Source organism: Populus euphratica, unplaced genomic scaffold (genome assembly GCF_000495115.2).
Source record: "Populus euphratica unplaced genomic scaffold, PopEup_1.0 scaffold112.1, whole genome shotgun sequence".
Classification (NCBI taxonomy): Eukaryota; Viridiplantae; Streptophyta; class Magnoliopsida; order Malpighiales; family Salicaceae; genus Populus; species Populus euphratica.
This window is the reverse complement of record NW_011499997.1, coordinates 252,324-272,759: the sequence shown is the minus strand read 5'-3', so window position 1 is coordinate 272,759 and position 20,436 is coordinate 252,324. Positions and strand designations below refer to the sequence as shown.

Below are 20,436 nucleotides of genomic sequence, written 5' to 3'. Positions count from 1 at the left end.
TAAGGTGGCACAAATATTATCTGAAATACATTTCTTCTTTATAAGGTTGGATGAATTCTTCAAGGTTAGATTATTTTAAACCATAAGTTGTCAAGTTATAATCTATACAAACAAATGAATCAAAAATCTCCTGGAAACTCTTTTAGAATAAAAAACATTATTATATATTGAGTGTTGGCTCTTTCTATTTTATCTATCTATCTGTATAGTTGTATATGATATGTATATTGTGTATCTAATCTTATAAAAATATAAGGCATTTATGGAAAACAATTTGATAACCTTATTAATAACAATATATCATATTATTCCCTAATAATATTACATACATTAATTATCTCATGATAGTATTCTTAATACTATAATTATTGATTTTTTCATATAAGATTCAAAGACTTTTTCAAATTTCATTAAATCTTGAAAAAAGATTTTTCAATCAATATTATTTAAGAATATATAAAATATTTTATCTAATTTATCTAGGTGATGAATCATATTTTGATCACTCAAATATTTTCATATAATTCATATTATATTCAATATTTATTCATTTGTTATCCTTGATTAATACAAAGTATAATGGAAATCAAAACATAACATTTTTTATATAAAATAAATTAGTAATTTTAAGTCTAATAATTATTTACACAATGATCATGTTAGTCTTTTTATAAAGACAAGTAATTTCTTTATATAAAATTCTCATATGAGTCAATTTCATATAAATATCACATGACATGCACTTTCATATCAATTCAAAATATCTTTTATACTTAATAACATCTTTTATATATATATATATATATGAAAAATAATATTTATCAATCTTAACAAATTTAATTAACATTCAATCTTAATAAAACATTGATGAATATTTTTTATCAATACTTTGATACAATAAAAATTATTATAATTGTACCTATTCTATAATTTTTTTTATAAAATATTTTTATTCCAATATCTTTATCTTTATTTTAATAAACCAAATAGTTAACAAAACATATAAACTAACAAATGATTAAAATTAATTAATTTTTTTTATAGCTTTTGATAAATTCACCTCCACTTAATCTTTTTTCTAGAGAAAACAACTGTGGTTCATATATGGATAAGCGTGAAACAATTTACAAGACAAGGACAAAGTGCTCATTTGGCATACGTGCATGCACGAAAAGAACAGGCTTTTTCTTGCTTACAACTCGAAGGGCAGCTTGGTTGGTTCTACTATCATATAATTCATATTCATATTTAACATTTCTTCCAGAGAATGGAGAAGAAAATAAAAGTAAATATACTTTTCCTTTTCATTTCTTTATCCTTTTGTATCAAACATCACAGGTCTTGAAAGGATGCTATGGGGAGAGAAACAGGTTTCAAAGCTCAAATCTTTGCTTGCACTTTCATTTAAAATTACCACCAATCAAGGAACTAGATCAAAGGGAAATCCACTAAGCCTGTATTAAGAGAAAATACTCTGAAGAGCATAAAGCCACTATATGGAAGAAATGCAGCATAAATCTTAAGAATCTGCAATCGGCAGGATACTTTAATATAAACTTTAAATCTTTATCGAGATTCCACATTTTGGAATGCTTTCCATATTCTCAGTAGCAAAAACAGGCGAGCAACAACAAATAATTTTCCCAAACTATTAGAAACAATAGTTTATTTTTACAATTTGCAGAAATTCACAACACCTGGACAAGGAACATGTTACCAAAAGTAGCATCTATGAAAAACAAAGGTCTTATTTGTAGAGAGGCAGGCAGTTTAAGATTCCTGCAAATACACAACAAGCTTCTTCAACTCTACCGTTAAAGGGCCAAGTCAACATAAGCAGGCATTAGGTGCACTTCATTTTCAAACGCAGAAGAAACTGAAGATATGCAATGCTATTTGTTAACAGCTTTTGTGCTGGGAAATGGGATGAGTTCAAGCAAGGACTAAGCTACTGAAAAACTTGTAGTCATTCAATGGAACTGCGGTTGCAGGAGACAACTGCAATTTACTCCATAAAGAATTTGTGGCAATTTCAGTTACCTCCTTCCCTCCAGAATAATCAGTCTCCCCAATTTACAATTGCCTAAAATACATGACACATTCTGCTTATCTACCCACAAAGCTACTTTAGCACATAAATTTGATAAAACTAACAATATTTTTCAACAGGCGTGGGTTGTGAGGGGTTTTATCGCAGAAGGAAGATTATTCCAAGAATCTGAGTACAACCCAACAATATTTTTCCTGAATAATTCAACGCATCACCATATCTTTGTTCGCACCTTTAGGAAACTTGAACCTTGGATTCTGCTCCATAAATGCTGGTGGCCGTTGGAAGACCACTGAAGCAGCTTTAATCAAAACCCCAGCAGTTAAACCCCATATCAAATACTTTTTATCCTCTGTTTCATAGTCAAAGAATTGAATCAGATACTTTTCTCCCATCCATTCACTCTCCTCTACTCGTCGATTTTCATCCTGAACAAAACATTTGATTTCATATTCTTTTTAAAGAAACCTAATGATTAAGTCAACTAATTAAAGTGAAAAAGGTGAACCTTGATGAACATTTCCAAGGGAGCATCAAATACTGCTTCCACTTCAGCCAGATTTGGAGTGGGCTTGAATGCCTGCTTATTGGAGAGGATGCCTATAACAGGAATTACTCTGAGGAGGTGCTGCAAGAAAAGCAATCATTGCTAAAACAGAAAAATAAAGACAAAAGCAGCTTAATTTTCTTTGATGTCTAACAGACATATTTATCACACAACTCAAATGCTATACACCACCCATACAGACCCAAGCAATCTGTATATCATGCACATATCATAGCTATCAACAGAGTATCAAATTGATATTGATTTTAAAACAAAAGATGACTACATCACCATTTCATGTTGATTATCACGGTTGCATAACTGAAAATAGCTAGATAGCTAACAGATGAATCCTCTTGCACTCTTCTCAAATCTCACAGTTAGGAGGTTCACCTTACATATCCTGACTTTAGAAAAAAAACTTGTTATGGTCAAAGAAGAAAGCAAGAAGTACAATAGAAAAGAGCCACTAAACTTTCATAAGACTTTCATGTTACATAAATGATGAATGACAGTCTGGATTATGAAAAAATTAAAATTCCATTATGTGCATCCATGTTTGCCAGTCTAGTCTAGGAAGCATTCTAGCATCATCTTCATAACTTCCAGACATGATAAGTTAAACTTAGTAATTGAAACATCCGTTGACTACCTATTCTTTGACAGGTATAAAATACTTCATTTCAGATATACGAGGTCAACCACCATCACATAATAACACGGGGAGAAGAGGTATTATCAAGACCACTTATAAGAAGAATAGTGGTGGGTGACATTTTCTAGGAACTGTCAAAACATCATGTGGTAAATCATTATTCAAGTTGTGAAAAACAGGTTGTCCAGGTCTAAGCGGCTGAAAGAGGTTGCTGCAAGTACTAGATTTTCAGATATTTGTCAGTTAATTGTTTTTGCTTCTTGTTTAGTTGTCTCTTTGTACAATCATTGTTGTAATGAGGATGATATCATGTGCCAAGTTGTTTCTTGATCAATGAAGGTTTCATTTATCAAAAAAGAAAAGAAGTAAAAGTGGAAATAAGTCCTGCCTGGAAAATCTTTATGAGCCCATCAAATTTCTGCCACTCACATCCTTATTCATACAAACCAGCCTTCTCCCCCTCCAAACACCTAATAAGAGTAAAGAGAAGAAATTTCACTATTTACCCCTCAATGACAGGGACTAATCACAAGATTCATCAAGGTTTTGGACTCTAATTCCTGCTGGTAATCTTGTGTTTGTCCACATTTCATTCCACAAGGTCAGAGGTGGTCTAAACCACAAATTGCCAACCAGTATTATAAGAATAACTCCCCCATTCCAAGCAAATTTTGAGACAATCATACAGGTTAATCAGTCAAATGAAATAATATGGAAATCAGCAGAAATCATAATCCATAGAAATAAGGAAAGTCCACCATAAATGTTGAGAACATAGAACAAGTACCTTTTCATACCTTAGACAGAAATGGTTCAAGAACGGTAACAACATCCACAAGTGAGGGATCCAACCCAATTTCCTCCTTCGCCTCTCTTGTTGCTGTTTCAAAATCATCCTTATCTCTCTCATCTACTTTCCCACCGGGTAATGAAACTTCACCTGCAACCAAAAATACCCACTTAGTGGAATGACCAACTAACAACTATCACCCATACCTCTCATCAGTGCCGCTATTACATTTTCACTACTCAGTCACAAATATGAGAAAAGAAAAGCAATTTTCAATCTCAAGTCTTTATTAGCAAATGATAACCAATAGCTTTGCATAATACAAGACTCGTATTGTCCCACTACCTTAACCTCTCTAGTGAATCATTAAGTTTTTGAAATTTTATCTCTAGGTTTTATCAAATAATCGAGATGTTGTTCAATTGCGTTCAACAACTTTTGCTCTATTTGATTCCTTCAACGTTGCATGAAAGAGACAAAATGATTCAAATTTTAAAACTTTTGGGTTTTAGCATTTGTTTAAGTATGTAATAACTCAGCCGAGATGAGTTCAAATAATTTGAACTTGGGAGAAAAGCTCAAAAGAGAGCAATCAGGTTCAACACATTTTATCTTCCACAGTCTTACCCGTCTCTATCCAGTCTAACCAATCAAGTTGAGAAGTATCATTTAAGAGCTACATTATGCATAAACTACAACAGTGAAAAATTATCTACGTGAATTGCCCTTAAACTCTATTTCTTATCATGAATTAAAAAAGAAATGAAAATCTTGGCACATGCATCCCACCAAATAAAGAGCATCCAAAAGTCAGCCAGCCTAGATAACCGTTCAACTGAATTGACAACAAATCCCCAGAGCTAAAGAAAAATTAAAAAAAAAAAAGAAAGTCAGCAAGCAAACAGCATTCAAAAACTCCAATTCTCAAAAGAAAGAAAATCCACAAACCTGAATGAGTAGACAATCTGGAGGATCTCTTAGTCAAAATAACACGAAATTCACCAGCATCACCTTCAAAGATGCAGACCAAAACAGCAGCTCTTTTGGGTCTAAACCTTTCAGGGTCTTTAAAAATTGAGGTTGCAGATTCTTGAAAACCCACTTGGGAAACAACTTTACCAGCACTTTCCTCTATGTTTTGCTCTTCAATTTCATCTGGTGATGGAGAGGGTGGCTTGTAGAAGCGAAGCTGCTGGGCTAAAGCCACAAGCCTTTGTGATCCATAAGAGTCCATGACTGTTGGTGCTTTATGCAGTAGAGAAGATAGTAATAGCTTTGTTCTCAACAAAGAAATTATGGAGTGATGATTTTTGGCATTATATATATTACTTGCAAGGAGGATTAGCTTTGCTGTGGTTGTGATTATTGTTACTATGAATTAAAGTAAGGAGCTCTTTTTTTTAGGTTTAATTTATATAATGTTTATTTCTTTTTTTACCCCATCATTCTCAATACTTATTATTATTTCATTTTAGATTTAAATAATTACTTGAAAGAGTTTTCATTATTGAAATTATAAAATAAAAAATATATTTATTTAGTTAAAATTTTACCCTCTTAATTATACATTTTATTATTGACCAAAAACATGATTGTTTTTTTATCAACATCATGGTTTTTTTAAATACAAATTTAAGGCAATTTAAAGAATTCATATAATATAAATTTAAGACAAAAAAAATTTCTTTAGAAAAAAATTGTTTTTTTATTTTTTTATTTTGAAAAACAATACTTTTTTATTAGAAATTTGTTATTTTTATTAAACTTATCATGATAGGTAAAGAAATTATAAACCAAGAAACAAAGAACAATGTCTTGATTATTCTTATATAATTATATAAAAAATAATATTTTGAGTTTCATTTATATTATAGTAATAATTAATTTTTAAAATAATTTTTAATTAAAAATACATCAAACTAATATTTAAAAAAAATTATTTTTAATATTATCATATCAAAACAATCTAAAAACTTAAAATTAAAAAAATAAACTAATTTAAAATTAAAAAATCAAATGTAAAGCACAGTCATACCACAAAAATAAACATACCCTATATAGTTTGTTTTATATTGTAAATATTATTTTTAGTAAGACTTTATATAGATAATTATATCAATTATGTCTTTAATTTTTATAGTTTATATAAAAATCATATGTAATTCACTTGAAAATTTCCAGTTAATTTGAATCACATATCACAATTTTAGCTAATTGTTTGTATAGAAAAACAAACAAATAGCTATGCTATCTTAGAAACATGAGGCAAACATGTTTCATTATGATTTAAAATTTATGTTAAACATATTTGTTTGTCATGTATCAATTAAACATACAATAAAATAATTACTAAATTATGAATTCAACTAGCATTTTTAAATTTCCAAGAGGAGAACTATTTTGTTTTAAAAATTCAACTTATAGTTTAAGTACAGTTTATTTGAACACTACTCTATCATAGAAAGTCCTATTTGCAATCTAACTAATAATTAAAAACATTAAAAGTACAATTATGTACGGAAGAACTTATTAGAGGCAATATTTAAAATAGAAAGATGGGCATTTTTTACATCAAAATACATTATTTACAAGTCATAAGACTTTTCAATTTGTTTGGATAATAAGTGTGTGTTTAAAAGGACTTATTAATAAAATATTTTTTATTTAAAAATTAAATTAGCGAAATTAGAGATATAAAAATTGATTGAGAACTCATTTTATTAAATATTAGAGTAAAATATTATTTCTCTTACAATAACAACAATAATAATAATAATTAATTTTTATATTTTAATGTTGTAATAACTTATTCTCTTGAATTCTTATAAAAATTATTTAAAAAAATTTTTTTATTTTTTTTTCAAAATAACACTTTTCAATTTTTTTCTTGAGAAGCATCATCTAAAAAGTTCTTTTTTTTTTTTGGGGGGGGGGGGGGGGCATAACATACTTAATGACTTGTTTTATTGGGAATAACACAACCACATTGATTATATTATTTTCAACAGTGTAATTCAATAGATTAAATTGTTGGAAACAACCTAACTTATTGATGTATTTTTTTTATTTTTAAGTTTAATTTAAAATTTTAAACAATACTTTATCCTCTACAAATTAAAATAACTGGTTTATTGATGTCATTTTATTCTCAATAGTAATTAATTTGAATTCTTGCAAAATTAAAAAAAAAAAAAACAGCGAAAAACAACCATTATTATAAATCTTTGAATTGGTGAAAGCTATAAAACAAGAAACTGAGGCCGGTATGGAAGTTGGCATAAATTTTTTCATGAAGCCAGCAAAAGGGTGCAATCATAAATCTCATGAACCACCAAAACCAAGTGAATTTCCTTTTTCTTGTTACCGATCCAGCACCATAAATGAAAGAATTATTGCCCCATATCAGGCCTATCCTCTACTGTTGACAGTCCAAACACACCAGTGCGATGCACGCCATAATACTAGCTGGACTTGTTTACCAAGGCATCAGTTCAAGCAATGTGCTTCTGATGTTATTATCAAGTTGAAGGATTCTTCATCTTTTTAAGTGGAAATAAAACTGCTGACAAAGAATCTTGGCACTTGAGAAAGAATGTAATTTGCAGAACCTCGAGCCAACTTTTCAAACCAGACAGATGAGCTTATTGACAACTTGCATTCATGACAGAACTAGAGACAACCACAATCATCCAACTGATAAGAATGAATTGCACCAGTAATGTAGCGAAAATGATCTGCAATGAAAGATGCAAAGGTCTCTCGCAGCACAAGGATTCTCAAAAAGTGACACTAACTAATGGTGAGGAACTTTACAGAGCAACTGAAGAATGATAAGATTTCTAAAAATACATCATGGATTCACCACCAAGAAAATTCTGTCTATTTACACCACAAATACGTATGAACTTCCAAAATAGAAAAAGTAAAAACACATCAAGGAGAACAATAAACATGGAGAAGAATGACAATTGTCATTCACAAATGCAGGCCTGATCTACAGTTTCTGTGCTATATGCAAAAGCATTTCACTATCACATCACTCCCATTGTAAAAAACATCAGTAATGAGAATAAAAGAACTTTCCCTTTTCTTATCTAAAACAAAAATGACCGAAAATAGAACAAGCCCTTCTGATCCATACTTTTGCTTCGCATTAAGATACCAACTGTTCACGTTTATTGTTTGCTGCATCAGATTTAATGCTTCCCTCAAGTGAAACCCTTTTTTCAGCTGGTGGGTAAGATAATCTCTGCGCTGTTGGATTTCCTTTCCCATTAAATAATGATGGTTTAGATGAAACTGGTGTTTTTCTGGTTGGCAACTTTGTCGTTTCATCAACCTTATTAGCCTGCCTACTCTTCATTTTCTTTGGACTAACAGACTTGGCAGCGGCACGGCTTTCCCATGGTCGAGCAGCAATCCAACGTTCCTTCCAACTCCAGCCCCAATAAGCTTTCCCAAGTTCATAATTAACCACCCCAAGGTCATGACCGTAGCTGGCCCTCCACTGTATTTCATGGGGTTTTTATGGTGATTTCCAATTTGTTTTTGTCCCTTCCAGAAAACTATAATGAAAAATAACGTTTCAGAATTTGAAATACCTGATGAGAAAAGGCATATGCCATTGCTCGTTCCCGCTTAACTGCTGCTTCCTCCCTCTGATGTATTCTTGCAAGGATTTTCTCCATTGTTTCAGAGCCACCACTCCAGTCAACCTGTCATTCGTTTCAACTAGTACTCTTAGAGAAATATGGCCTCATATGGTAAGTGGAGCGTAGAATAATTTATGGACATCAACACAATAAAGTTTGAACATTCGATTCCTAATAAAAGATTAATTAAGTGACCTTCATCATTATTTTTTTACACTCAACAGCACGTACATGGCTGTTACATTGCAGACACATGAACAATTTCAGAACTGCAAAGTGTGGCAAGTCTTAAAGGACCCAAAGTTCCACAGATGAAACTCCATATAATAGTTCCACATGAGCCTTCCCTTATGGAAAACAAAGAGACCTACATAACTACAACATCCATCAACTCTATATCGATGTGAAAGAAAATCAGTTTTTAGTTTGCTTGACAATATACGCATTAATTTTTTTTTCTAACCTCCAGATCATGAAGCTTTGCCTCAAGTTTTAGTTGATTCTCTAACTTCTTCTGTCTTAACCGGCTTTCTGTAACCATACAGAGTCTACGGGCTCTAATCTGGGCCTGTATTTTGCTCCATGAGTGAAGGTAGTTCAAAGTAGTTGCAGCTTGCTTTTTGAAAGAATAATTCTGGGTGATGATCTGTAATCTCACTTTACCTTTCAAACAGCGAAGAGTTTTCCTAGCCTGCATCATCAGGAAATGATTTAATGAACAATTGCACATTCATATGTGCATCTCTCTCCATTTATATGCATATCCATGGGTTGCTCATGTTGTACAGACAATGGACATACCCTGTAAGCCCTGAATGCTGTTTGAATCCGAGTGGCAGCCAAATCCTCAACTGGCATGTCAGGAAATCTGGGATTGGCCCTATTGGAACCATTTGCAAAACTTGCAGATTCTTTTCGCAGCTTGTTCTTCCATGTGAAGCCATTTGATTTTGCAGAAGTTGAAGACCCCTGTTCAGATTGCAGGAACAGATGTGGTAACATCTAATAGATCCAAAAAGAAAAAACTTCTTTGCCATCATCCTAACAACAACAATTCCAACAATAAACATATCTACCTTGAAATAATCTTGAATCAGCAGTTGTTTACAATTAAAGAATTGAATGGCCAGATTACAATAAACCTCAATAGAGTAAGGAATCTGGATTCATTATGAAAATATAAATAAGGAGCAAAATATATTTACAGCAGATTAACTTTGGATGATTCAATACCTTTGCTTGTTTTGAGGTGTCATCCTTCACTTTCTTTATGCTAATTATTGTCTTAAACCAATCTCCAGAACCCATTGTAGATGTCAGATGTCTGCTTCCAACTTAACATAAACCTGGCGGTAAAATATAAACAGCATCAGCATTTTGTACATTTTGCAAAAGTTACATAGCACTCAAAACATCCATTCCTTCCATTTCTTGGTTAGCCAAATATACAGGCAAGTGAAACTGAACTGGGAGACATACAAAACCATAAAAAACAATAAAGGAAACAAAATTGTATCAAATACTGCAGTATTGAAAATGTTAGCATCTGACTGACTGTTCTACCTCTCAAAAGGAAATTTGAGTTCATATAGTTAAACAACCAATTGATCATGGAAACTAACTGCAGATTTCCAAAATATTATAGCTTATTCCATCTCATCAGCTTGCAACAAACATTCAATTCCTCTTCTCTCCCAACCAGCAAAGAAGTAGAATCTCGGAAATAATCCCTCTATTCAACAACAAAACTCATTAATTTTTAATACTTAATCATATTAAGCAAGAACTAGATTCAAAACAAATCTGATTGAGACAAATGAATTCAACAGAAACTACAACATCCAGATCTCACCCCATCTTTCATTGTCAACAAATGGAATTCTCAAATCACATTGGTCAATCTAAAAGTCAAAGCCCAAAGAAGAGTTGTTTCTGAAAGAAAAAAACAGAAACATAAAATCTTGGCATGTAAGCCATACCTGAGAAGCCAGTACTGTATGGAAATGGGCAGTCAAGTTTTCGTGGGAAAACAAAGGTGGTGGTGACAATAGTACTTGTAGTAAAGAAGAAGCAGAGTCCTGAAAAAGAAAAAGGAAAAAGAAAAAGAAAAGGAAAGAGCAATGGGTGATGAGATTCCTACGGCCCCATGGCCAGCATTTTTTATTTTCCTATCCAAAAACGTTCACCAGCAAATATTTGACAATTTTGAAAATATAAACAATATCATAAAATCCCATTGTCCCTCAATAAGGATCCAACAACTACCATGTTGTTTGTCATTTGTGGGTGGTGTAATGTTGGCTGCGTGTTTTTTTGGGTTTGAATAATTCAACAGTAGAAGGCTAGCAGTGACAGGTGAACAAACCATGACAAGGTTTGATAAAATGGTAGATGGTTGTTTAATTGCCTCTTTAATTTTTTGTCATATTCTATTGATTTTAAAAATTAAATTTTGTTGGTTGCATTGTTTTAAAACATGGATTAGACTGGCTATCGACTCGGCTAAATCAAGGTTTGAACCTGTTCAAATAGAAAAAAAAAGAAAAAAGAAAAAAACTCATTTAATTTAATTATAATCAAGGTTGCACTTATGATCACATTAATCCGGTCATAGCTCGACCATCAATTAGTTAATTATTTTAATTTTTTATCAAAACTATATTATTTTAATTCTTAAAAAAATATTTTTTTATTAATTTTTCTAACTTATAACTCGAATTTTTCCTAAATTAATTCTCGAGTTGAATTTTAAAATTATAATTTTTTATAGTAACTAAATTTAATAACCATGTTTAAAAAAAATTTATATTTTCAATTTAATTTAATTGCTATATTTTTTTAGACTCTAAACAAAATAACAAGTTAATTAAATGAACTTCAAAAATTTAGAGAATGTTTGGTATTATTTATGGTTGTTATTTTTTTATTTTATTTTTTTATTTTTTATTATAAAATAGAAAACTTATCTATTTTAAATTGTTTTTATTAAAAACAAGAAAAACCAATAATAAACTTCTGCATTTTGATAATTTTTAACAATTGTTGCTAGTTTCTTGTGTTTGGAAAAAAAAATTGTTCCTATTTTCAAATTTAGTTCTTTAAAATTAAATAAAAAACCAAAAATGAAATCAAACGTATCTTCTAATTATAAAAGAAAAAACTTCGAAACTATAGTGATGATGTCCCAAAAAATCTAAGTATCTTGGGGGCAAAACTTGTATCTTGAATAATCGGTTAATCTCTTAGTTCTAACAATGTAAATTATTATCTTTAGCCAAGGTTACTAGTCACTAGTGTTTGGTATTTGTTAAGTCAAGGTAGCCAGTAACCAGTGCCTACAAAAAATTATTTTTGATAAATTTAAGGACTTTTTGATATTTAAGTAAATATTTTTTTTTAGAAAAAACAAATATATTTTAGAGAGAGATTTTGAAAATAAATATGTAATAAAGAATGGAGATTGAGAACCCATTTTTAAATATTGAAAGATAAAATTAAAAAAAAAGAATAAAATAACCAAAAAAAAGGAAAAAAACATATCTAGCCGGCGAGTGAACTCATCAAATCTATGAATCGAGTAGCATAAGTTAGCACACTAAACCTATGAGTCAGATTTTGGACTCTAGTGAGATTATAATTTATTTTTTTCTAAAATTATTTTTTATTTAACTATATGATAAAAAATAGATAGTCGCAAAATCAAATACCAACACAATACTGAGATGTTGAAAAAAAATAATTACAAAATAAAAACAAAAGTTAAACTCGTCAGATTTACAAACTAGGTCAACCAGCCAAACTTATAAACATATCCATGAATTTTGTAAAGTTTAATAATATAACTTTTCTTTAAAACTATTGTTTTGACAATATGATAAACAAATAGATGAAAAAAATCAAGTTCAGTAAAAAAAAGACATCCTAACAAACCAATTTTGGCTTTGTTACTTTTTTTCTTAAAAAAAATAAAATTAATAAAATTGATATGTATATATATATATATATATCAAGATATTTAGTATCGTAATATGGATCATTTACTTATTTGTGTTTAATTATTTTATTTATTAAAATCAATTTGAAATAAAAATCAACACCCACATAAGATTTATTAAATAAAATAAAAAGAAAAAAAATACTATTCATAGCTACATATATTAAAAATATTATGAAAAATAAATATTTTTTATTTCTAAAAATAAATTTAATATATATTTTAATCATACTAATTATTAAAAAATTAAACATATTTAAATTAATTAAAAAATAATAATTATTTAAAAAAGGATAAATGAGCAAAAAAATCATAGAGATGTGAAATACTAATTTAAAGATTATTTTTAAAAATATAAAAAAATTCTAAAATAAAAAAATAAAAACTATATAAAAAACTAAATAAAAAAATGAGGTCAGGTCAACTTGAGCCATCAAGGTAGATAAGTTTTTTAGATTGTGATATCGGAATAATGTAATAAGAAAAGAAACTCAAGAAAACTACAAAGTCATTTAACAAAAAACAATATTGAATGGTAATATATAAAAAAAAGATAAAATAAAAAAAATATCAACTTTTAACTCGAGTCATCAGACTTTAAGAACCAAACACGATATAATCATGAAACTTAATTTCTAGTAAATGAATTATTGAAGTATGAAACTGGAAAAACAATTACAAACAAAAAATCTAAAATTAAAAATAGAAATTAAAAGAATAAATGTTAAAATCAAAATAAATAATAAATTTAAGGGGAACAACAAGTTTCCACTTTGAGATTTAAATTGAAAAGAACAAAAACATTAAGTGAAGGAAAACAAAAGAAAAGGAATAAAGATGAAAAAAAATACACTATCATTTTGAATTTAAGGGTAAAATTAAAAACAATTAAATTTTTTAATGAAAAACAATAAATTATAAGAATAAGAATTAACTTGAAACACTAATACATGATATAAAAAAAATTGAATATGTAGAATTTTTCAATGTATTTTTTTAAATTAAAAAAATTATAAATGTAAATTGAAAAACTTATGTACTCATCCAATTAAATAAATAATAAACTAATGTGTAAATAAATAAATAAAAAGTCATTAATGATAAATAAAAATATAAGTGGAAAAAATTAAAAGACAAATCAAGATATTTAACATCATAACATGAGCTATTTAATTAGAATTGATTTAATGAATTTATTTACTAAAATTATTTTATAAAAGGGATCAACACATATATAAAATTTATTTAATAAAACTAAAAACATATTATATAAGACTGCACATAGTCAAACAATCATAAAAAAATTATTTAATCAAAATAAAATACATTAAAAATTATAGATGAGTTATACTAACTTTTTAACAAATTAAACGCACCCAATAATTAAAAATAATTGTTATTAAAAAAAGAGGCTAATAAGCAACAAATAAAAAAATCCTAAAGAAGATGTATTAATTAAAATATTAATTTATTTAAAAAACAGAATTGATTTAATGAATTTATTTACTAAAATCATTTTATAATAGAGATCAACATATATACAAAATTTATTTAATAAAACTAAAAAAAATATTATATAAGATTGTACATAGTCAAACAATCATAAAAAATTATTTAATCTAAATAAAATACATTAAAAATTATAGATGAGTTATACTAACTTTTTAACAAATTAAACGCACCCAATAATTAAAAATAATTGTTATTAAAAAAAAGGCTAATAAGCAACAAATAAAAAAAAATCCTAAAGAAGATGTATTAATTAAAATATTAATTTATTTAAAAAAACTTATAAAAACAAGTATTAATTAAAAAAATTTATAAAAGAAAAAAAAATGAGGCAGACCATTCACTTGACTCAAACAAATAGAGCCCAAGTGAGGGTTTGTAGTCTCTCTTTTTTTTTAGTTAAATGGACCGATGACATGTTATCTGTTTTAACGTGTTTTCTTTTAAAAAAGATGACATGTTATCCAAGATCTTAGAATTCAGCTATTGTGATGGTAACGAAAATAAAATCCATGATTGTTTCCTTTCAAAAACTCATTTTGAAACCCTATTTTTACTCAAAACATCTAGAAATCTTATTAAACCAAACCATGGCATCTGAAAAGTTCAAAAAACTAGCTTAAAACTCAAAATCAATCTGAAATTAAAAATTATTTAGAATTTAGATAAGTTTTTATAACTATTTTCAAGGTAAAAAAAAAACACATAATTTGAACTTTCTTGTTGTAAGTATATATTTTGGTGGCTTATATATCTTTTTCAATAATAATTTTTTTTTCTAAGATGAAATCTAATGATCTTTTTTTTTTTCTAAAAAAAAATAAAGTTTAAAACCCTATTTTTACTCCAAACATCTAGAAATCTTATTAAACCAAACCATGGCATCTGAAAAGTTCAAAAAACTAGCTTAAAACTCAAAATCAATCTGAAATTAAAAATTATTTAGAATTTAGATAAGTTTTTATAACTATTTTCAAGGTAAGAAAAAAAAAAACACATAATTTGAACTCTCTTGTTGTAAGTATATATTTTGGTGGTTTATATCTTTTCCAACAATAATTTTTTTTTTAAGATGAAATCTAATGATCCTTTTTTTTTTCAAAAAAATAAAAAATAAAGTTTGGTATCAAAATATATATATTTTTAAAAATTATAAGAATCAGGTACATAATTTCTTAAAAAACATACGAGGGATCAATATGAATTTTTCAAGCAAATTGCATACATGTCATTTATTTTATTACTTTAATTATTTTCCTTTTAATTCAATTTTCACTCCTGGTAAACTTGTAATTGAGTTCTGATTTTAGCTTAAAAAACTTTAATTATAGAAAAAAAAAATTTAAAAATGAAATTGAAAACTTTCATTGCTTTAATCTATAATAAAGTACAAGAGGATGAATAATAAGTTAATAAACAATGAAAAGCTCCCACGTTTTAGCTGTACACTTCATTAATATAATTGAAAGATAAGCAACTATTTACGTGATTCATTATTTGTGAGCTGGTGGCGGGCTTGAGGGTGCTGTGATTAGGAGTTAGGGTTCCTGTTTGCGAGCCGTAGACTGGTCAGAAACCAAAAAGAACTATAAGCAAATAGTGATTTATACTAATGGTCCCGGCGGGGCTCGAACCCGCGACCTTCGGCTCATAAGACCAACGCTCTAACCAACTGAGCTACGGGACCGTTACGGTAGATGAATTGTAGTTTTTATACTGTCAGCAAAAATATTTCCTTCTCTCCCTGTTCTTTAATAGATGAAATTATGAAAAGCAAAAGAAAAGTCCAAGTGCACTACGTTTATATTGTAGGAAGCATGGGTATTAAATCCGGAATAGTTTGATGGTTGATTCGGAATGTAATTGATTTGATGGTTAGATTAGTTTAGGTTTGTGAAAACACGAGTTGATGTAATGATCTAAATAAATTGGGTCGGCCTTTTAAATATAGTTTTTTTAAAATTAATTATTAATATTTTTTAAAGTCTATTATATAAATATTAGAAAAGTATTTTATTTTTTTAATATAAAATTTTATTTTTTTAATATATATATTCTATGTTAAAAAAAATTATTTTTTTAATGTGAGATTTGAAATCTTTTTGTATATATATTCTATATTAACAAAAAAAAACTATGTGTTTTTAATGTATGATTTAAAATTTTTTAGTTATGTATATATTATGTTCTCGAGAAAAAAGTTGTTTTTTTGAAAATAAGATTTGAAGTCTTTTTATATATATATATTTTATATTTATAAAAAAAAAGCTATGTTTTTTTAATATGAGATAAAAAAAATTTTGGTTTATTTTGGTTTAAATACTTTAACTTAAAAAGGATAACATAATATCTTTTTAATATAGGATTTGAAGCCCTTTAGTATATATACTTTATATTCACAAAAAAAATTATATTTTTTCAATATAGAATTTGAGACCATTAGTATATATATCTCTATTTTATTAAGAAAAAAATTATTTTTTTAATATAGAATTTAAAGTCATTTCGTATAAATACTCTATATTTACAAGAAAAAAATTATGTTTTTTAAATTTTAGGATAAAAAACTTTTTAGTTTAAATACTTCAACTTAAAAGTATAACATATTATCTTTTTAATGTAAAATTAAAAACTTTTTAAAGTATTCTTTTAAATTTTATTATTTACAATATGTATAGTCTATATTTATATTGATTTTTAAATTTTTTTTTATATAAAATATTAAAATTCTAAATATATTTTTTTAAAGTTTTTTAGGTTGATCGGATTAACCTATAAAATTCAAAACTTTATGTATTGGCCGGATCAACCTCTAATGGGTTTAATAACTTCTTCTTAACGATCTTTTTAATGGCCATAACACAAAAGTTTACCTCTGATTTACAGGATAAAAGCTAGGAAGTAGATATGTAGAGCCTGAACCTAAATAGGATAGATCATAATCACTGATTTCAAGCTAATATATATTGCTAATATTTGGGCTAGAAAGCCTCTTCAATTAATTATCGATCATTTTGATTTACACCTCTGATATTTTTGTTTTATTTCTAGTAGATGAACATTTAGATTAAGATTCTATATCTTGTTCACCTCATATAATCAAATGTTTCAATTGGGATTTAATAAAAGAGGTCCCAATCTAAGTACCGCAGACTTTAAAAATAAATAAATAAAAACTATAGAGTACCAATCAAAATATTCAATAAATCTAGAGATTATGAAATTCAAATATAACAAACAAACAAACAAATAAATAAATATCTTCCCCACTTCTCAATTCTCAACATCATTTCAAAGTAAAACTTAATTTTCAAAATATAAATACGGAACTTTGCTTGAGAAAGTTCCTTGTAATTTAAATGTAACGCAACAATAACGAAGAATTTATTGCTGAATTAAAATTTGGTGCAAAATTCTTGTTCCCAGTCCCCACATCAAAGTGGGCATGGAGATTGATGATCCATTGACTACAAACTCAGGAAAGCTTTGTGTTGGTTAAAGTAACTCAGGAAAGTAGATGATAAGGTAATAGATTACGTAGAGAGGAGAAAAACAGGCACCTTGGACCAGGTCATCATGGCCCACTTTAATACAGTGATGGTTGGAAATTAAGGTTGAATTTATTTTTTTGTGTTTTTTAATTGTTTTTATATATTAATATCAAAAATTAATTTAAATAAAAAATATTATTTTAATATATTTTAAAATAAAAATATTTTGAAAAATAACCTAAATCATATACTCAAACATATCCCTATTATAATATTGCTTTGGCTTAGTCGACTAGAAATTATAATACAATTTATAAATGCTTTTTTTTTTCTTATGGGAAAGTTGTAATTTGAGAGATCTTTTCTTTTTTACATTTGTTTTGGGCCAAGTTGATGGTTAATTTTGTCAGTATCGATTCTAGAACAAGATTAATTTTTATAATTAACCCTTTGAAAAGGCACATTACTGATTAATCATTACAAATTAGTGAACTTTTATTTTATTCATCACATATGAACTCTTACATTTCTTAAACAATTATTTCCCCAATGATAATCTAGAAACCCATTGACATAAAGTGAGTGAATTACTCCAGGTTCCGTTGCGTTTCTTCCATGCCGAACCTTCCTAGCGTTTAAGCGTGTTTAAGTGTGATTGTGATTTTTTTTAAAATATTTTTTATTTAAAAATAGACTAAAATAATATTTTTTACATTATTTTTAATATTGGTACATTAAAATAATTTTAAAATACTAAAAAAATATTAATTTAAAATAAAAAATAAAAAAATTAAATTAAAAAAATACTTTTAAAATACAAACTTTTTCAAGAAATGATGATATCAAGGAGCAAGTCCCTCATTTCTGTGGTACCAGGTTGTCTTTTCCAAGAAAGGACACTTGAATTTTCCTTTCATCTTTCTTTACTTGCGCAAATGGTAATATCTTGACCTTTAATCCTCATGCCAATATATAAATAATCCTTATAGTGCTAAGAGATCATGACCGCATCCTGAAGAGTCAAGATTGGGGTGCAAAAGTTTCCTGCTCCCAACATCTTCCAAAACCTCACCCAACATGCTCTGTTATTGAAAATGTGAACAACTTCTTTACACAAAAAATTGATCAGAAATCAAGAAAAACAAGAACTTGATCAACATCCCTTTCGTCTAACTATGGGTGGTTCTGATGATGATGATCACAAGAAAGGTGTCAACCAGAAGATCATGCTTGCCATGTTCTTGTGTTCTTTCGGCTTTGTGTTGCTGTTAGTTCTTCTCCATCTTTACTCTAGACATCGGCTAAGAAGACAGCAAAGGAGACACCATGCCATATTCTTTCATGGTCTAGGAAGGGAATCCACACCGGATATAGAAGAATCTATTGAGCCACAAAAGCGAGGGCTTGATCCTTTGGTCATATCCTCACTTCCTTTGTTCACATATAAGCTAGCTGACCAGACTGATCACGGTGAACCTGTGGAGTGCTCAATTTGCTTGGGTACAATAATGGAAGGAGACACGGTCAGGGTGTTACCAAATTGTAAACACACGTTTCATGTAGAGTGTATTGATATGTGGCTTGGGTCACATTCAACATGTCCCACATGTCGAACCGAAGCAGAGCCTATGATCCAGCCAGCCGGGGAGAAGGCCATGAACAGTGGTGCCGAACCTTCAGCTCCGCCTATAGAGGGAAATATGGTACATGGCGGTGATCAAATAGAGAAAGAAGGTGGATCAGAGTTGAGAGTAACATCTTTTCGCGGGATACCTACATGGGAGAGATAATCAAGGACTCGGAGCTGTAGAGATGAAAATATTGGTGCAGAGGAAGATGAATATTATGTCATAGGTATGTAATTCTTATAGTCTTTTGTTACCACTCGTTCTGTATCATTATTTTAATGAAGGTATATCAGAATCTGGGGAAGAGTCTGTGTAGATTCATTTCTTCATATTGAATCATGTCTTCTTTTTTTTTCGGAGTCTTATTTGAATGGTTTTCGTGGATAGGCTTTTCATGTAAAACAGAACAGATAGCATGATGTGAATTAATTCGCTTTAATGTTTGGTTCATTTGTGTATAATTTTCTATTAAGTTTCATGCATCATTGTTTTGCTGAAAAATTCATTTTCCCCCAAAGAAAAACACTTCGCAGCGCCTGATCATCATACGTGATGAACAAGCTTTATTTTTCAACTCTTGGGATGCTCATCATATGCGCCATTAAAGCATAGATATACTCATAGTTATCAAACACAGTCCAGAGCTAAAAAGCGACATTCTAGGTTTTATGGTCAACATGAGTTAATTTAAATTGACATAGATTAATTTAAAAAAATTAAAAAAATATTTAAAATTTTAATATTTTATATTAAAAAATTAAGAAAAAATATATATGAATATATATTATAAATAATAAATTTTTAATTTTTTTTATTTCACATTGAAAAGATATGTATTATACTTTTAAATTGAAGTATTTAAATTAAAATTAATTTTTATCCCACGTTAAAAAAAATATAACTTTTTTCTTGTAAACATAGAGAGTTTATATACTAAAGAACTTTAAATTCTATATTAAAAAATATAATATTATTTTTTTAAGTTGAAGTATTTAGACCAAAATTTTTTTTATTCCATGTTGAAAAAACATAACTTTTTTTTAATGAAAATATAGTATATATAAAAATGACTTCAAATCCTATATTGAAAAAAATAATTTTAAGAGTATATATACTAATA

The 20,436-nt window shown here is 28.2% G+C and overlaps 3 protein-coding genes and 1 non-coding gene across 10 annotated transcripts; 1 reads left to right on the top strand and 3 right to left on the bottom strand.

The window, feature by feature from the left end:
* Window positions 1–1,651: 1,651 nt before the first annotated feature.
* Window positions 1,652–5,444, bottom strand: LOC105140678 (nudix hydrolase 15, mitochondrial-like). Of its 4 annotated transcripts, none has more exons than XR_845220.1 (5): window positions 4,991–5,391; window positions 4,050–4,192; window positions 2,559–2,678; window positions 1,905–2,478; window positions 1,652–1,855 (listed from the first exon to the last, which is right to left on the bottom strand). XR_845220.1 is itself a non-coding variant. In XM_011047597.1 (5 exons), the coding sequence occupies exons 2-5, from the start codon at window positions 5,274–5,276 to the stop codon at window positions 2,254–2,256; spliced, it is 774 nt and encodes a 257-aa protein (XP_011045899.1). In that variant the 5' UTR covers window positions 5,277–5,340; window positions 5,379–5,444; the 3' UTR covers window positions 1,652–2,253. The 4 variants fall into 4 exon arrangements, 2 of the variants coding, with proteins under 2 accessions (XP_011045899.1, XP_011045898.1); XR_845219.1 differs by having other exon boundaries at window positions 1,652–1,852; XM_011047597.1 differs by having other exon boundaries at window positions 1,652–2,478; window positions 4,991–5,340; window positions 5,379–5,444.
* Window positions 5,445–7,817: 2,373 nt separating this feature from the next.
* Window positions 7,818–10,836, bottom strand: LOC105140677 (protein IQ-DOMAIN 1-like). Of its 4 annotated transcripts, none has more exons than XM_011047592.1 (6): window positions 10,674–10,836; window positions 9,928–10,040; window positions 9,496–9,696; window positions 9,158–9,385; window positions 8,644–8,757; window positions 7,818–8,549 (listed from the first exon to the last, which is right to left on the bottom strand). In XM_011047592.1, exons 2-6 carry the CDS (start codon window positions 10,000–10,002, stop codon window positions 8,196–8,198), a joined length of 972 nt encoding a protein of 323 aa, XP_011045894.1. In that variant the 5' UTR covers window positions 10,003–10,040; window positions 10,674–10,836; the 3' UTR covers window positions 7,818–8,195. The 4 variants fall into 4 exon arrangements, with proteins under 4 accessions (XP_011045894.1, XP_011045896.1, XP_011045895.1 ...); XM_011047594.1 differs by having other exon boundaries at window positions 9,496–9,663; window positions 10,674–10,830; XM_011047593.1 differs by lacking the exon at window positions 10,674–10,836 and adding an exon at window positions 10,547–10,661.
* A 4,974-nt stretch (window positions 10,837–15,810) lies between these two features.
* On the bottom strand, window positions 15,811–15,884 carry TRNAI-UAU (transfer RNA isoleucine (anticodon UAU)). The gene has a single exon. It is a non-coding gene; the product is annotated as a tRNA-Ile (tRNA).
* Window positions 15,885–18,645: 2,761 nt separating this feature from the next.
* On the top strand, window positions 18,646–19,708 carry LOC105140676 (RING-H2 finger protein ATL2-like). Its single transcript, XM_011047590.1, has one exon. The coding sequence runs from the start codon at window positions 18,864–18,866 to the stop codon at window positions 19,476–19,478; it is 615 nt and encodes a 204-aa protein (XP_011045892.1). The 5' UTR covers window positions 18,646–18,863; the 3' UTR covers window positions 19,479–19,708.
* Window positions 19,709–20,436: the final 728 nt, after the last annotated feature.